The sequence below is a fragment of the Micropterus salmoides genome, unplaced genomic scaffold, assembly GCF_014851395.1.
Source record: "Micropterus salmoides isolate LMB-PRFRI ecotype aquatic unplaced genomic scaffold, ASM1485139v1 Ms_hic_scaffold_11, whole genome shotgun sequence".
Taxonomy (NCBI): Eukaryota; Metazoa; Chordata; class Actinopteri; order Centrarchiformes; family Centrarchidae; genus Micropterus; species Micropterus salmoides.
Window position 1 is genome coordinate 6,621,829 of NW_024040152.1, and position 11,071 is coordinate 6,632,899.

The 11,071-nt window shown below is 42.0% G+C and overlaps 1 protein-coding gene across 1 annotated transcript; it reads right to left on the reverse strand.

Annotated features, from left to right (window-relative positions):
* Window positions 1-234: 234 nt before the first annotated feature.
* mios (missing oocyte, meiosis regulator, homolog (Drosophila)) lies at window positions 235-10,611 on the reverse strand. Its single transcript, XM_038710599.1, has 12 exons — window positions 10,483-10,611; window positions 9,116-9,982; window positions 8,471-8,960; window positions 7,693-7,791; window positions 7,298-7,552; window positions 5,707-5,876; window positions 5,104-5,169; window positions 4,794-4,952; window positions 3,787-3,939; window positions 2,935-3,139; window positions 2,597-2,726; window positions 235-1,769 (listed from the first exon to the last, which is right to left on the reverse strand). The coding sequence occupies exons 2-12, from the start codon at window positions 9,932-9,934 to the stop codon at window positions 1,679-1,681; spliced, it is 2,637 nt and encodes an 878-aa protein (XP_038566527.1). The 5' UTR covers window positions 9,935-9,982; window positions 10,483-10,611; the 3' UTR covers window positions 235-1,678.
* Window positions 10,612-11,071: the final 460 nt, after the last annotated feature.

The following is an 11,071-nucleotide window of genomic DNA, read 5'->3' on the forward strand; positions in this document are numbered from 1 at the left end:
TGCTTGTCTAGTTCTAAGGCCCAAAATCTATTTTCCCTGGTATTCATCTTTCTGCCTGCATGGATGGTCTGTGATTCTGTGGGAGTTCCCACCAGAGAATAATGTGTGACTCGATGCTTTTAAGCAAAGTTAAAATAATGCACGACAGAATATCCTTGCCATCCGTCTATGAAACAGTCTAATGTACAAATAAACCATGTTAACTTACGGAAAAACACCCCATTCAAGCAGCGCTCAAAATTGTCATTAGGAATTTATTTAAAAGGCAAACACAAGAAACACAGAAAGGATGAAATTCCAACCGCCCTGTTTTTTGGGACGTTACATGGCTCGCCAATTTGTCAGCTCCACTCCAAAATAGTTCACAAAAGGACACGCAGGCTTATAAAGCCTCTCACACCAAGAAGAGATCCTGGTGAAAGCAGCATGCAGTAGCTCCTGTGCCCCCTCCCCACCCTCCTCCTCCTCCCTACTCCATGACTAAGTGATTTAGCCAGCTCTGGTGCAGGCCGCCTCTCACTTACAATGCCTCCCTAGGTTAGTGACAGAGCGGGGAGGGTGGCAGAGAAAAAGAGAAAACCCATTTACAATGCGGCTTACACACGGCCGTCCCCCCACAGACGGCGCCCATCCTTGGATTGATGTGTGGTATGCATAGTTTTTGGGTGCAATTTGGGCACCAGAGAGAGGAAGAAAGAAAGAGGGCAAGTCTGTTTATGTCAGAGGGTGTAGGAGGGGGGTTACGAGGCTCAGGCTGTCTGTTCTCTCGCCCTCTCTTTGAGTCAATAGTGTTCCGGCAGCTGAGGTTCTTTATGAGGGGAACAATCTGGAGGGTCTTGTCAGAGTGCCGAGCAGCTGCTGTTTTCTGGCGAGCTTCTTTCATGGACCACAGGCCTGGAGTGGGCTGGTGAATACAAACGTACAAACGTACACCCTCCCACCCTCCTCCTCCTCCTCCTCATCACCCACCACCCCTGCCTTCTCCAATTCCTCATCCTCTCCCGCAAAAGACACCCCTCACACTGAAGCCTTCCCGCACAATGCCAGTGGCACAGAAGAACATGAAGAGAGCAAGAGAGTGTTGTTATTGTGTGCTACACTCTTCTCCGTCACCCGGGGTACCGTCCTCCCCCCCCGGAAAATGCTTTCATGAGGTATGTGAAGATCCATTTGTAAGACAAACACTAACGTTAAATAGAGTATTAAAACACAAGCCACAAAATATAGCTCAGACATATTGGCACCTGTGATCACATCTTTACAACCTGATGTGTGAGTGGACATTTGATTTAAAGATCACAATAAAACCATAATGAGCCTGATTCAGGTTAGATTGGAAGAGGCTGATTACAGCACGGCCTCTTGTATTTCTCCTGAGTGGGATTTTCATTAGCAGAGCAGTGAGTTTGCATTTGCTCCCTTTCTATCACTGATTCAGTTAATGAGATCAGTAACACACACTTCCTCCCTTCTTCATTTAGGGCTCTGTTACAACATTACATTCACTAGACTATAACTTAACAGTATGTCATTCTAATCAAGCAACCACTAGAGAGAAGGACACTGCTGGCACCCCTTGTCCCTTGCCTAACTGTCGGTGTGGCGGGTGCAGCAGTGAACCTGCACTGGTTGGCTTCGGGCTGGTGTTTGGCTTCAGTTTCCGACAGGCGTCTCCTGTTTAGCTACTGTCTGAAGGCACCAGGTTACCTGTGGTGTCCAGCTGCATGCATTTACACGTGCAAGCCGACACCGGGCACTCTGTGTGGTCTCTGTAATGGACATATGAAGGTCAATTAAGAAAAACAACAACGTGTAAACATAAGATAATACAGAAGTTTGAACATCCCAGCCACAAGAATACAGGGGCATCGCAGGTCCATGTATTATCAAGTTTAAATTTTTTACACTCAGAAATAAACCACAGAATAAAAGTCAAGCAAAGAGGGTTTGCCACAGGTTTATTATTTCTACCTGACAGCACCTTTGTCTGTAATAGATAACTTTAAGAGGATTAGGTTTACCATCAAAGAGGATACCATGATTGCCTCCTAACGAACTAGTTTATACTGGAAAAGTTAGTAACCCTTCTTTAGCATGATCCCATCATAGACAACACTTAAAACTTACCATTTACTTTTACATTTAATTGACAGGTAATTGATAGTAGTGACTTTTTCTGGATCATTTGAATGACTTTGCCTTCCTCAATAATCACAGAGACATGAAATGCTTTGTGCACAGCATTTGTCCACTTTGGGTTTAAAACAGGATGTCTATCCTGTCTAACAACAGGAATTACCATTGACCATGCAATAATCTGCAAAGACTTTCAGAACAGCCTTCTGTATATCTAAATCTCAGCATGTTGGATTTTTTTTTGCTAGCAACTCTTAATATCTTAAAAAATAGTTTGTACTGATGAATATTAGATTTTTGCGTTTGCGTGGTTGTGTAAAAATATATATTTTCCTTATTATTGTTTCAGAAAACAAGTATATCGAAAATTAACTGAACCAAAGGCACAGGCACCATAGCAGGAACCATATTCACATAGTCATAAAAATTATCCAGACGTGTAGCATCTAGTGAGTCTCACCTGAACCAGCTGAGCATGTGGCCAGCGTGGCCACCATGTCGACAGTTGTGACACCAGGTGAACCAGTTATTGAACTGAGCAAGTTTGTTCTCTCTTGTCAAGTCCACCTTCTCATCTGACTTCCCTGTTCCTGCGAAAACAAGATGTGTCCATAAATCAATAATAATCAATGGTAAATAACTGGACTGGCCACTAAACTCCCAGGTGCTACTGACCCTAAATGCTGATCAAAGTCCACACATTCCCCCCCGCAAATGCTCAGTTTAGTTGCTCCAAGATGGTTGCCCATTACTGGAAATATCAGCATCTGTCTACATACTCCACACAGACCAGTTTACCTGGGCAATTATTAACAGGTGTGCCCATGTTCATGAGGCAGAGGGCACAACGTGGCAGGGGTTTCCTGCAGCCGGGGCAACTGGTGACTTTTGACTTGGTGGGTGAACCGCTGACACCGTACTGGCTAAAGCCACGGCCCTGGTGAGGCATTGCCGAGCAGCTGTAGGAGATAGACTTCCCACAGAAGTTGCAGCTCACAAACACCTGTTGCACAGGAACAACCACAAAGGTCGGTTGATAAGGTTCGACAAACATGAAGGTAAAACCAACAACCACCCGCTCACCAGCTGTCTGATTTTCACTTTGAGACGAGAGGGAGATAAGCATTAGATAATACAGCAATAATCCCAACAAGCTTAACTGTGAATATTGGAATGCCAGTGATGTATCATTGCAGGTAGTGCCAAGTTTCGCTTGCAGCACCAGCGTACTTATAATCGCATTTAAAAACGTTTTAGTATTAGGCTTTATAAAAGGGTCTATTAAGGTACAATGTGTGTACTGTCTGGAACAAGATGTCTCCAGTGTAAAAGGAGAAAACAACAAGTATCACTAACCAAAACACGTTTTTATGACAAGAATTGGAGAGCAGAGCTGTGAGTGTTATGAGCTTGCCTGACACTCTTAAGATCGCTTGGTTGTTAATGAGGGACTAATGCCTTAAACAGTAAACAAACAAGACTGCTTTAAGTTTGCAACTGCCCTCTCACATCATCAGAGTGTGTCATTTTATGTCAAGACACCATAAACATGCATTTATGAATATTTTAACCTCACCAGTAACCTATAATGACATTTTCATTGTGATTATTCTCATTCGTTCCAAGTATTCTTCACTCGATGTCCGTTACCTGGGCCAGTGGTTTAGAGCTGGGGTCCTGTTTGCCTCTGTGGATATCAAACTCAGCCCGTTTGTGCCAGAATCTCCATGCATCCAAGAGGTTGCGGTAGTTTTCAATCCAGCATTGCACTCGAGGGTCTTTCAAAACTTCACCTGGGGAACCCTATTAGATTACATTTTTTCTTAGCCTTGTTTCACAATATCACTTCAGTTTACAAACACTATATGGATAGGCAGGCTATAAAAACAAATAGGAAATGTGCTCTTGAACAAAGCAGCTTCTTGTGTATATTTAAATATGTGAGGTATATGCAATTACGGCACATGTGGTGGATAACTTCTGTTCAGGAGCAGGTTAGAACAGGAAAAAAACAAAGCTAACGGGAGTTGAACGAGTTGTTACAGACCTGTTTAACAACTATATTTGCTTTAGTTTTTCTTTACAGAAACGTGCATGAGAGCAAACAACTCCAATGAGGCTTGCATCATATTGTTCTAGGAGGTGGCAAGTGTGTTAAGAATTATAACTACGACCTTTTAGAAATGAACAGGCAAGTTTCTCCAAATGTGCAATCAGACCTACAGTTCTTTTTTTCTTTGTTGCAGTTTTATGTTTAGTTCACTTACTATAGCTTGTTGGGGTTGTTCACTGTACTTTCAGTCACAAGAAGTCTGCAGTTTGCATGGCACAACTTAGGTCCAAATGGCATTGTTTTGACCTCTTGCAATGAACCAGATGTTATTTTCCCTATTAAGCAGCTTATGTTACTGCAAAACTCATTTGTGTTGCACTACAAGAAAGCTTTAATTGATAGGTTATCCACAATCTCTTCACATGTGGAAATTCATTGTTGTTACTAGGTCATGTTCATTGGCATTGGCATGAGCCTTGTATTTATATTACAGTAGATTTATTCAAAATAAAATGTGTAAAAGTTTTCGATTTGGCCAACAAGCATGCGCATATTGAACAAAAAAAAAGGTTAATTAACAAGGCTATTGTTTGAGCTTGTATACCTTCAGCATGCAGAAGCTGGCAGTCTGGACATCTCCAGTACGATCCACGTAACTCTCCATAAGGTCTACGCCATCTTTAGTCAAACCGGTCAACAGGATGCCCTCCAGGTTGCCCGCTTCCTTCATCTCATTGGTTAGTTTGTCGATGTATCGAGGCAGCTTTATCAAATCAGACGAGAAAGCAACATAATCATGCACTGCTAAAGAAAATCAATAGGAAATGGTGTTACAGGGTATGAATTATGCCTAATGACAGTATGTTATCATATGGACATAATCTGCTGTTGAAAGATTGGCTTTGTATGGTTACCTGTGCGTCGCTGAGAAACATGCACGCAAAGGCTACTCGGTCCCGCACAGCAACACAGCTCTCGTGCTAAAATACAGACAAAGAATGTCATCTTCATTTCTAGTCTTTTCCACTAATTTTATTTTTGGATCACAAGTAAAAAGGGAAAAGGACTTCAATTTGCAATGGGCTTCTTACATTTAGTACGTAAAAGCATATTGGCACTAAAAAAAGATCTTTGCTTGTAAGTGTTTCTCCTCTACAACACAGTTGTCAGGAGAAGGTCTAAAGAGATAAAGAAATATGGCAGCAGCTGGTTGGCCAGAAACTGATGCAACTGAGGGAGGAAAAAAGCAGAAACACAAGCTCTGTCCTGGGCACAGGTTAATTTTCTATGGAGCGAGTTACAGTATTGTTGACAGAAATGTAATATACATCTCTTCCTGTGCACCTGAAGATTTTGCCATTAAAAGACCATTGTAGTATTAACTACCTATTCACCATGTTAAGAATACATTAAAGTTCTCAAGATGTGAGAACAATTGAGTGCCAATTTTAACGTTCTTTCTTTCCTTGTGTTTGCAAAAGAGCCATGAAATTCTATGTTAGTAAGAGATCCAATACCAGCACGCCATCATAAGCTCCAGGCTCACTGGTGAGAAAGGCAAACATGACGCAAAGGTAGGGGTTCTTCAGCTGCAGCCTCAGAGAGCTGCACATCTCCCTCCACAGGGAGGACTTCTCGTCAGTGTAGCCTGACAGAGCCATGGCGACCACATTCAGATTCAGGTCACCTGTGAATAAGATTTAGTCAGACAAGCAGATTTATTTATTAAGTCTTACTGTAAATGCAACACTGTATTGTTCAAGGTGACCTAGCTTTGTGGCAAAAATTGAAAGTGCCTTAAATCCCTTTCTTTTTCAGAGCTACAAACAACTTGTTCTCTGCCCAGTTTTAGCTTTATGATAAGCTAATCTAAGCGGCATTAGCTTCTTATTTCGCCAACAGACATGAGTGTGATTTCAATCTTCTCATTTCAAACTACTCTTTTAATAATGGACTAATGGTAAATTTTATATTTTAGCAAAGTTAAATAAAATACTTTCAATAGCTTTCTCTGCAAAAGTAACAAAGGCAGTTGTAAACATAAAAAAAAAAAAACAATCAGACTGAGGATATGTCAAAGTAAACTCAACCACTATCATAAAGATGTTCATATTTTTGAATCAGTGCACTAAGTTAGAGCTGCTGTTTAAGAAAAATCGCCAGAACTGTCGAGATGGCTCTGTTGACACGCTCTATATAATGAATCACCCCATCAGTCATGCTCATGAAACACTCATTAGAACACACAGCAGAAAAGTGTTTGACCTACACTGGTGGAATTTTTCTTGTCAAGGCATGTGTAAACAACAGTCTTCTCCATTTTCATTAAACATTAGTGCAAAAAGCACTGCAGCTGATATAGGATGAGTGTTAACAAGTATGAAAAACAAGGTCCTCCTGCTGTTACATTTTTGAAATTCTTAAAGACTGTAATTTGATTTGTTAGAAGGCTCTGAAGAAAAGACACTTTATGTTTATCAGAGTAGTAAAAAATATATTTACCACATTTCTGAGCAGTTTTACCTGTTTGACCTGATAATTACGACACTGTTTTTTTTGTGTTTTAATCCTAGCTTTATAAATACAACTTACAAAGGTAAGCCATTGTGAAGCTTAAGTCAATGGTATCTCAGAGAAAAAAAAGTTTGTGATTATTCAATTGGTTGGAAGTTTTACTGCTTCTGCTTTATTTTGAACCTGTACATGACTTAATTTAGCCAAATAAAGTAGACCAATCACATTAGAGTTGTAACAATCAGTCAATTAATATGTTTATATAAAGAAAATTAATTAAATTTTTAGTCATTTCATGGTCTTACATTAAAGTACATTTAATATTTGTGGCTTTTGGATGTCACCTTGCGCTCTAGGATCCCGTGATAATATTTGTGAGTATTTTTCAGTTTCCTGATGTTTTATAGACAATAATTCAATAATTAATCATTAATTGGGAAAATCATTTTGTTGCAGCCATAATAAATAGCCCTAGTAAATGTATTTTCCGGCATTACATGTGCAACACTGTGATTGATCTGAAAATATTCCTTCAATCAACACTTGGCTTCAAGACATACCTTCTTCCAATCCGTCTCTTCTGCACTCGCTCACCTTTCTCAGCAGTGGCTCCCTTGTTGAGGATCTGAATGGCCCGGCGGATGTCCAGGTTGAACAGAGCCACGGCGGCCGCCCGCTCCCACTCACGCTCCTGCTCCAGTGATCGCAGGAATATCTCCACATCGATGTCGGGACCCCGGCTAATCCATCCGCAGAGCCGCAGGGCGAGGCAGCGCTCCTCGCTGAGGTACCGCGGTACATCTGTCTGCCGGTCTGAATCGCTCCAGCACCTGCGGCTCTCTGTTGTGCCTGGGCGATACAGCATATTCAATCATAGATAACACAAATCTTAATGTTTACAGATACTATTTTACCAAGGTTTCATTCTTTTTCACAAACATTTATTCATATTACATTTTCAGGCGATAACCTGTGTGTCGGTGACTTACCTGAGCTGGTCTTCACAATGTTCTTGATGCCAGAGAAGACCACAGACTGTTTGTTCCCCTGTAGTTTTAGCTCCATGTCCTCTGCACACTGCTTCATATGTGATACTTACATAGGAATTGTAACTGATATTGTAGTTCAAACAACATAATTACAGCATGAAACATGGCAGACACACAATTACTCCAGAACTTTATTCCATTACTCAAATTCAAACTAGACCAGAGTAGGAGGACAGTTAAACTGCTGCTGACATTTTTACTATTTCCCTTAAAAACAAGAAATTATACTGACTATAGAAAACAAACCTCGATATATGAAGACTTACAGTAGGGTTTCAATTATATCGTTTTTCTGCGTTTTAAAATAAAACCATATATCTTTTTTAATATCTTCATAAAACAAAAGTAATAACAAATCACTTTGTCAAGGTACATATATGGTGGTTTTCACCCCCACCAATTATCTAATTATATATATATATATAATTTTTTTTTCTATAGATATTTTGTACAATCTATATCTAACAAGGGCAAAAACACAGTTCTGCACACCTGACCATTTACTAAGAACAAGCTGAGACACAATTCCAGATAAGAAGGACTTCTAAAGCACAACTATTAAACACAGCATCATTGCAGAATTTTTTGCAGGAGGAGCTGTGTTGCCTTATCAACTGTTTTGTTTATCACAATGACTGTTATACCAACATAAATATAAAAACAGTATCACTCTCCCTCTAAGCAGATCTTCCTACCACTTCATCATCAAAAAGGATATAGAACAGATCATACCACAAAGACTTGAGCTGTGGATCGTTCCCCCCTGCCAGTTGGTGGTTCCTCCACACCTGGACGGTATCATGTCCGTACCTGGACTGAGCCCTCTGCCTCATCTTAGTGGCGATGTCTTTCTCAATTATGCTCTCCACCCCTTCAGCCCCATCCTCGACACAGTCGTAGAGGTGTCTGCCGCACGCCCACATGAGTGAGGTGGTGGAGCTCCATGCCAGCGAGATGCGTTCAAACACGGTGAAGTCAGTCATGACACGGTTGGCTGCTGACACCACCACCATGCGGTTCTGAGAGGACGGGTGCCAGGCAAAGCTGCCAATCTGGCTTTCACAGGGCTGCACGCTTCGCTCGATGATGGTGGGCTCTGTCTCGTCGCCGATGGGTGTAGGAGTGTGTTGCATGTCATACAGGCGGATGATGTTGCTGTCACGTGTCAGTGTGGCCAGCAGGCCGGTACGGGTTGGACACCAAGCCACCTAAAATAAGAAAAGAAAGCATCACGCTATTAACCACCAACTTTCTTCTTATAAAATCTAATATACTTAAGATTTCACCATCAAACTACATCTACAGAATCCAAATCACCTAAACAATTCTTATCCTACTTTAAATGGACAGAGCTGCGTCATACCTTGGTGAGTGGCTTAGGCTGCTCAGTGAGCGTGAGCACAGGCTTCTCAAACTTCCTCAGATCCCAGATGGCCACCTGGCCCTCAAAAAAAGAGGCCACTCGGTCATGGAAGTGTGGGTCGACTGTTACACCCTGGATGGCCTTGGTGTTGACAAACGTTTTCTGGCTTGTGTTTCTCAGGTCAAATATTGCGAGGTTCCGGTGCATGCCTGCCAGCAGCAGCTTTGGGTCACGAAGCAGCCAGCAGAGGGACAGGCAAGCATCGTTCTGGCCTAACTCGTACAGCGGTTTGGTCACTACTGTGCTTGAGTCTAAATCCACAGATGAGAGACGAATCTTCTCGGTGGCTACACTGGCCTCTGGGGAAAACTTACTGCTAATGTCCCATATGAGGACAGAGAAGTCTGCCCTGTGCTTGTCCAACCCAGCAGCCAGCAAGTTGCTGTCCACCGGGTTCCAGGCTAAAGTGTTGCATTGGCGGGCGTGCTTGGGCACAAACTCTTTCCCCACCAGCTCTTTACATGTGGAGTTGTGGCTTTGACCAAGGCTGGTGAGTACCACTCTGCCGTTAGCTTGGCCCACAGCGAGCAAACACTCAGGCTCATGCTTTGGGTACCAGGCCACACATTTCATATAAGGTGTGTCAGAGTTAATTGCAAGTAAAGTAGCAGCTGTTTCTTCAGAGAGTGGGAGAGTTCCTGCCTTGGTTTCTGCGCTGCCCACTGGGCCAATACGGTATAGTCCCAGTTCAGAGTCACAAATGACATAGCGGTCCGGGTGGTGGGGAGACCACAGGATGTCCGGCTTGGAGCCACTCATGATTTAGAAGCAGCTAGATGGCTCTCAAAGGAATCTGCCTTCTACAATCTAAATTTTGGACAGATTGACACAGAAATTAGCACACAGATAAATACTAGTGACCGCAGTGATACTACTCACGTCACCTTACTGAAAAGGATGCAGGCTGGCAAATGCACAGCACTGATGAATCTCATAAATATGTTAAAGTAACGTTAATATGTAAATTAGCTAAACGTTTCACGTAAATCGAATCGTTACTGCTGTTGATTATAAAGCTTTTACGTTATGCCTGAAAGTAACCTGACGCTAACTAACGTTAGCTAGTTAGCAAAGTACTTGTTTAAATGAAAGAGCCATAACAAGTAAAAGTATGTAGGTCATGCCAAAGTGTTAACTTACAGTCGTTAAAACTGAAGTTAAAAGTTTGTTGACTTGCTAACTTAATTAAGCTAATGCTAACGAGTGAAGGACGAGCTAAAACATGACGGTTTAGCTAGCGCTGCTTCAGCTAGCAGTCGAAAACATTTGCTAACACTTTACAATATTAAAGATGCAGTGTTACTTACACACATAGGGAGTGATTAAATGAGCTGGTGAATTACGATTTGGCATACACATGTCGGACAGGGACACTTCCAGCCCCTCTGAGTGTTGTGTGTTACACCAAAACATGTCCGCGATTAGTGAAATGATGGAAAGGTTCCGGTTGAGCTTAATACGCATGCAGTTTACCACCAGAGGGTGCCGTAGGCGAACCAAAGTGTGTGAAAATACATATAGCCAGGGAAGCACTGAATTCACATCCCGTCGCAGTGAGACACAGATCATCAGAATAGTTTAGATAATCGAATGAAATTCAGCAGATTATTTGGAAATTATGTTTCCGGAAAGTAATCAGTGTTCACGGATCGTCGGTTTACCCACACGTTAAGAGTAGGCTACTAATACTTAAAATTAGGCCACTATCTTTGCTGTACATGGGAATCCTACTAGGCTACAACTCATCTGTTTTTTGCATTAGAGGGCGACAGTGGAAAAATTAAATAATCTCATTTGGGACCTTCGCGCACAGCATCCAAACACTCTCCGTGCGCAACCGCCCCAAACACAAAGCAAATGAAAACTGTATAAACCCTCCAAGCTTATGCGAAAGGT

Excerpts from the sequence above, each read along its gene's own strand:
- mios (XM_038710599.1), bottom strand. The coding sequence starts at position 9,934 with ATGAGTGGCTCCAAGCCGGACATCCTGTGGTCTCCCCACCACCCGGAC. Across the intron at positions 8,961-9,115 it reads AGCCTAAGCCACTCACCAAG|GTGGCTTGGTGTCCAACCCG; the intron begins GTATGACGCAGC and ends TTCTTATTTTAG. Across the intron at positions 5,170-5,706 it reads GAGCTTATGATGGCGTGCTG|CACGAGAGCTGTGTTGCTGT; the intron begins GTATTGGATCTC and ends TCTGTATTTTAG.